The sequence below is a fragment of the Setaria italica genome, chromosome III (assembly GCF_000263155.2).
Source record: "Setaria italica strain Yugu1 chromosome III, Setaria_italica_v2.0, whole genome shotgun sequence".
Lineage (NCBI taxonomy): Eukaryota > Viridiplantae > Streptophyta > Magnoliopsida > Poales > Poaceae > Setaria > Setaria italica.
The window spans coordinates 26062312-26068884 of NC_028452.1; the positions used below are offsets into that span (position 1 = coordinate 26062312).

Genomic DNA, 6573 nt, shown 5'->3' on the forward strand with positions numbered 1-6573 from the left:
GATCCCATCTATTCGGATTCGGATTCGAGTACGGAGATCTTCTTATCTAACAATGTTATCCGAGCTTGCTCGTGACATGGCTATAATGACATGTAGAATTTAGCATCAAGAAGGCTGACTGTACTCAAATGCTCCATGACCCCCAAACATTTGCAGTCTACCGCCCACTGTGTTTCCCGGGCCGGACCCAAGACGAATGAGAGGCAAGGAGGGCCAGGGCCAAGGGTAAGGAGGCAGCTTTATTTCGAGACACTGGCAGTGTTCCCGAAAAGAACGAAAAGATAAAGCAGGAAGAGCGCTTGACCATCTGACCGGCGACATCTGCCTGCCCTGCGACGATCGACAGTTTTGCTTCTTCACACACAAACACCGGGACCAGCACTCCCTAGTAGTAGTTTAGGACCACGCTATCACAGCATCCTCTAGGCTCTTCGGCCAATGTAAAAAAATCATGCCTGATTAGCTGGTTCCCCTTGCTCAAGAACCCTCCTTATCCTAATCTAAAACCCTAGCTTTGCGGCAGAAAGTGATCGAGGCCATTGTGGTTGTACAGGAGCACGCACGGGCGTTTGGATGTCAGGGGCTAAACTTTAGCCCTGTCACATCACACGTTCAGATGCTAATTAGGAGGACTAAATATGAGCTAATTAAAAAACCAATAGCAGAACCCATAGGCTAAATCGCGAGACGAATCTATTAAGCCTAATTAATCCATCATTAGCGAATGGTTACTGTAGCACCACATTGTCAAATCATGGACTAATTAGGCTTAATAGATTCGTCTCGCGATTTAGCCTAGGGGTTGTGCAATTAGTTTTGTAATTAGACTATGTTTAATACTCCTAATTAGTGTCCAAACATCCGATGTGACAGGGGCTAAAATTTAGCCCCTCCCTGCCAAACACCCCCCGTCTGTAACTATGCAGGAAGATAATTTAAATGGTTGTCTAGTAATCCTCCATGGGAATGTATTGCTTTTGCTTAAACAATATCTTATGGTACATAAGTCACCTTTGTTTGAGTATTCACCTTTTAGTATTGGCACAAACACTAGTAAAAAGTGCAAATACATTTACAAAAGGAGCACCTTTATTTTTACCGATATCATTAGTGAATATTTCCCTTGAAGGTTACACCAGCTTACGCCTTACGGTCATCCCGAACAATCATAGTACATTCCAGCATCCGCAGGAATCCAAAGCATTTTGTAGACTAGCAGTGGATTCTCTACTTTGTCAGCCTTTCATCAACCTCTTGTATCGTCACAATATCAGTAAAAACTGTATATCAGAATTCAGAACAGTTCAAAAGGTGTAAATAAAAAGTTTTGAAATAACGTAAAATTGTATCAGTAGAATTCAGAGAATGCTTTAGAAGGCTAAAATTGAGTATTTTAATTGGTGGCCACGCGACAAAATGGTACTCGGAAACAACCATAGTAGTACACTCCAAAGTCCAAGCTCGCTCGAGGAATCCAAAGCATTCTGCAACTGTAAACCAAGATGGAATTACCCAAAAAAACTGAACTCATTAGCTTTTATAACGGCGGTGATGACAAAAGTCCAACAGCTCTTACATTATATTCTACATATGGCATAATACATGCATGTCATTATAGCACTAGTAGTAATTAAACAGCCCTAACTGAACTTCTCTCCCCTCCAACAAGACCACAACAAGCCCAAGCAAGCAAGCAGTTCGCCGTCCGTCCCATGTCAGGCTCCCGTCGCCACCGCCGGCCGGAGAGCCGCCGGCCACCGCGCTAGAAGGCAGAGCGCAACTACGCCGATGGCTTCCGCACGAAGTACCGGTACGCGGCGACCTTCCGCTTCCGGGAGCCGGAGTTGTCGATGGACAGCACCATCTTGCCGGCCTCCCTCGCCGTGAAGGCGTTGTGCACGGGCTCCTCGGCGGTGGCCAGCACCATCCTCGTCTTCTCCACGCACAGCGTGTAGCTCTCCTCCGCCGCCGGCACGTACTCCGCGCCGTACTCCAGGTCCCAGCCGCCGACCACCAGGTCCCACGTTATTGTCGCACCGGCCTGAAATCGCACGGGCAAATGGCTCAGCGAAGAAGCTTCACGATGATCACACCGTGTTACTAATGCAGGGATTAATAATGCAGATTGACATGTCTCATTCGATATGTTGGATGACACCAAACTTTACATTTTGCTTATGCCTGCAAAACAAAATATTTGCGTTTGGTTGTTCGTTTCTGGACATCAGACAATTCGTGTTGATCTTGGCATGAAGCCAGCGATAGCGGTAGTTTCTCCGCACGGGGCCCCTACCACGTGCAGGACTCACATGGGCATTGGCATGGAGTACATACTTACCAGAATGAGAATCCAACACAGTGCTCAACTTTTACAGAGGGTAAAGTGAACTGACATTTGACAGCAGTAGCAAGATTAATAAATAAGGAAGCACTTTCAGTAATGTCCAGCTTAGACCCCAATCAGGCAAAACAAAAGAAAAGCTTCTAGGCCTTGTTTAGTTCCCAATTTGGGAGTGTCAAAGTTGGGAGTTTGTCATAAATGCGCAACTGTAGCAATTCGTTTGTATTTGTGAATTATTGTCCAAAAATTGACTAATTAGGCTCAAAAGATTCGTCTTGAAAAGTACAACAAAATTGTGCAATTAGTTTTTGATTTCATCTACATTTAGTACTCCATGCATGTATCGCAAGTTTGATGTGATGGGGAGGGAATCTTCTTTTTGCATAGTGTCAAAGTTGGGATTTTGGTGGAAACTAAACATGGCCCTAGACGCAAAGCTCAGTAGCTCACCAAGAGCATTACTGTATTCATACCCTGCCTGTGCCTGCCTGCTACCGCTAGGACGTGCTAGTACTAGGGGTAAAAAAATAGTGAGAGGCTAGGCACCCCGTATGAGCCAAGCGCAGAGGAGGCGACAGCGCGTGGAAACTCGCGCCGTGGCGTGAGCTGCAAACTAAAGTAAAGCTACAAAAAGGCGCACTGCCTGGGGTGTGCACTGTGCTGAGCGTACTGTGGCGCCCGACTTTTTACCCTCTCTAACTTCGCCCTGCTGCTGCATCGTCCGCATACGAGGTCAAGGACAGCAATGGCGTGCAGCCGTGCAGGTGGCTGCAAAGATTCATCAAACCCAAGCTACATGAAGGGATTCCTCACATGCAATGGCGACCAGTTGGTTGTGCGTGAGCTGTGTGAAACGGCTAATGGCAAGCTTCTCTCCCCCTCTCGCCCTCTCTTGTCATGTGAGCTCTTCAAAAGAAACCTCTCTCTTCATGTGAACCGGACACAGGAGGAACTGGAAGGCACCCAGGAAACGGGCAGCCATGGCCCGTGTCAGTTTCTCGCAGGGTTAGGCAGCGGTTCCAGCGGCGGCAGCTCTGCTCCAGTGAGCAGTGTTTACTGGTAAAAGGCAGGGGCGGTGCAAGAACACAACACTGGGCTCAAAGTCCTCTCTGCTTTTGCAGCGTGCCCAGCGACGAGCCGATGGACAGCTCCCACACCACAGATTTCAGTCGAAAAAAAGGACTCCACGGTCCTCACATGCACCTGCGCCGCTGACAACTCTACTTAAAAAAATACGTTCGTGTATTCTACTACTACTGCATTAGCATTACCTCATCCGAATACACTCGTAGTACGGCGTGTCACATCACGGAAAGATTAAAGTAAAAATGGTCAGCAGAAAGAGCTGGAAGAACCAAGCAACCTAGGACACGGCGAAAGCCGGAAACAAAGCTCGACGAGCCTTGTTCTTGTGCCCTCGTCTGATCTTTGCTCAGTAAAGCACGCTGGTGAAGGTGGTGATGCAATTGTTTTTTAACCCCCAAAATTGGCAGCGCGGAGAATGGCAGATGAAAGCGATGCATAGGCCAAATTAGAAGTGATCCGAAAATACTGCTAGTTTAATTAGATATGTGGTTTCTTTGCGCCCACTGGAATCTGAATTTGTTTGTACCTACACACGCAGATTTGAACTAGGGATACGAAATTGCAGTCATGACAACAATCTGAAAGTGCCGTCTTGAGTTCCCAATGCAAAAGAGAACGAACGAAAGGCAAAATTGCGGCACATACCTCGATGCCGTCGATCTCCAGGAACACCTTCTCGCCGCCCTTGATGGTGAACTCGGACGCCGGCTTGGGCGGGCCGTTCTCGAGGTCGCCGGCGCGGCTCAGCCCGCCGTACTGCACCGGCACCAGCTCCGGCCGGATGAACCTGCGGTGGATTTTTACAGGAGCATTAGCATTAGCATTGCTGGTTTCACTGGTGCGCCCAAGAAGAGAAGAAGGAAATCTGAAGTAGAATTACTTGTATAGCGTCTCTGCGACGTTGCCCTCGCGCGCGATGACGAACTTGCTCTTGGTGCGCTCCGTGAGGAAGGGCGAGATCATGGAGAAGAGCACGGAGAAGTACCACGGCACGTTGATGAACACCTGCATTATTGGGTAGCTCAGGAATACGAAACGCAGCAAGGAAAGAGAAGCCACAAGCAAGCCTGGTGCTCGACGAAATGCAGGGGCCAGGGGGGTTGGTACCTTGCGCGCCACCATCTCCGGGTAGTTGTCCTGGAAGAGCGAGAGGATCTGGTTGCTGGCGGCCCTGAGCTCGCGCTTGGGCATGTCCTTGAGGTCGGTGACCTGTATAATGGCGTTGACGCCCCCCGGCCTGAGGCTGAGCGCCCTGACGCCGCGCTCCATGACCTGTACGCGCCAGCGGAGGAAGCGCGCGAGGCGGTCGCCGTCGCCGAAGACGCGCTCGTACATGCCGCGGTCCTTGAAGACGCCGTAGGCGTTGTAGCAGACGGGGTGGCCGTCGCGGTCCCAGCCGTGCATGTAGGCGACCACCCCCTCCAGGTCCTTGAAGCCCAGGTCCTCGTCCAGCACCGCGTCGGCGCCGAACTCGGCGCGCCACGCCGCGCAGCGGAGGAGCATGGCGTGCGCGTCGCGGACGCGGAAGTCGCGCGCGCGGAGGAACTTGAGGAGCACCACGTCCGCGCGCTCGTCGGCGGCAGGAGTGGCGGCAGTGCCGTCGGCTGCGGCGGCCGGAGGAGGGGACTGGGGGTTGAGCGGGACGCCCCAGATGGAGATTGGGTCTGGGTGCGTGGCGAGCAGCGCCTTGAGGTCGGCGAGCGCGCGGAGCTCGGAGGGCGGGAGCGCGGCGGCGACGTACGAGTCCTCCTTGAAGGAGGCGGAGCGGAGCAGCGCGGTGGCGTCCATGAGCGAGGACATGAGGCTGCGCTTGGCGCCCTTGGAGGAGGGCGCCGGCGCCGCGGCGGGCGCGGGGGACGGGGTGGTGGTGGGAGACATGGCCTCTCTTGACTCCTGACTCCTGCTAGGTGTGGGGGAGGGTGAGGGGAGGGAGGATTGGGAAGGTGACAAGCAGGGCCTCTGCGGGAATGGTGGAGGAGGAGGAGGTTTTGAAATGGGAGGAGGAGGAGGATTTTGGAGTGGAGCGAGCGGAGGCGTGAGGCGAGCGTTATGATGGCCGCGCCGCGCGTGGGGTTGGGGCCGGAGGAGTAGGAGCTGCGCGCTGGCTCACTGGATGCTGCGCGCGGCCGGCCCCCCGCTCTCCCGCGCCGCCGATTTTAAGAGCGCGCGAGAAAAATATGACCGGGAGGGGGGCTTGTTTTAGAGTTGACACTGACAGCATTACCCCTCCAATCTTTTGGAGAGAATTCTCTGTGGTTCCCAAACAAGAGTAAAACCTGCTAAGGCGAGTCTGACTGCATGGTTTTTTTTCCAAACAATACCGGGGGAAGGTCCCCACCTACATATTCCATTGATCGAAAGAGTTTGGGCCAGTTTGGTAGGGCTCCGGCTCTTCTTAAAACGGCTCCGGCTCCGGCTCCTCTGATGGAGCGGCTTCTCTGATGTTGATGGAGCCGTTTTCGAAGGTGTTTGGCAAAACGGCTTCTCCTATATTATTAGCTATGGATATAAGAGGTCAAATGTCCTATATGCCCTTGGATATATATTTTTTTAATAGATGAATCGAATGTTTAATAATAGTTTATAATTTAAGTCCATTTGTATTAAAAAAAATAAATGAAAAGGGATTCTCTCTCCTTTTCTTTTTTTCTTCTTTTTTCCCTTCACCTTTTCTTTTTTTTCCTTCCCCTTTTCTTTTTCCTCCGTGCTCCCCATCTCCTTTTCCTCCGTGCTCCCCATCTCCTTCTGCCTTATCTTTTTCCCGTCTCCTCTGGCTTCCACCGCTTTCTCCTCACCCGCCGCCCGGCCCACCGTCGCCGCCCCGCCCCCCGTCGCCGCCCCGCTCCCCGTCGCCACCCGGACCTTGGGTCCCTGGCGCTGCTCCGCCTCAGCTCGCCGCCAATATTGAGCTCCACTGCCATTCCCGTCGCCGCGCCGCCTCGAGTCGCCACCTGGCCCTCGGGTCCCCCGTCGCCGTGCCGGCCAGCTCCCCGTCGCCTGGCCTGCCTGCGGGCCCTCCTCGAGGGCAAGCGTGGGAAACGGCCGAGGAGGAGCCGCGGGAGCCGATTTTTTTGGCTCCGCCTCCTCGAAAGGGCTCCAGAGAGCGCGATTTGCGGGGCTCTGCCACCGAAGCCGGAGCCGTTTTG

At 52.7% G+C, this 6573-nt stretch overlaps 1 protein-coding gene across 1 annotated transcript; it reads right to left on the minus strand.

Moving 5' to 3' along the window:
• Positions 1-1508: 1508 nt before the first annotated feature.
• LOC101774836 (patellin-6) lies at positions 1509-5535 on the minus strand. The gene is made up of 4 exons (XM_004962354.3): positions 4535-5535; positions 4308-4432; positions 4073-4214; positions 1509-2041 (listed from the first exon to the last, which is right to left on the minus strand). Exons 1-4 carry the CDS (start codon positions 5303-5305, stop codon positions 1781-1783), a joined length of 1299 nt encoding a protein of 432 aa, XP_004962411.1. The 5' UTR covers positions 5306-5535; the 3' UTR covers positions 1509-1780.
• Positions 5536-6573: the final 1038 nt, after the last annotated feature.

What these genes read in the sequence shown, in the direction of transcription:
- LOC101774836 (XM_004962354.3), bottom strand. Translation starts at nt 5,305, where the DNA reads ATGTCTCCCACCACCACCCCGTCCCCCGCGCCCGCCGCGGCGCCGGCG. An exon ending in CGGAGATGGTGGCGCGCAAG is followed by an intron (nt 4,433 to 4,534) that starts GTACCAACCCCC and finishes CCAATAATGCAG; the next exon opens with GTGTTCATCAACGTGCCGTG. An exon ending in TGGAGATCGACGGCATCGAG is followed by an intron (nt 2,042 to 4,072) that starts GTATGTGCCGCA and finishes GTGCGATTTCAG; the next exon opens with GCCGGTGCGACAATAACGTG.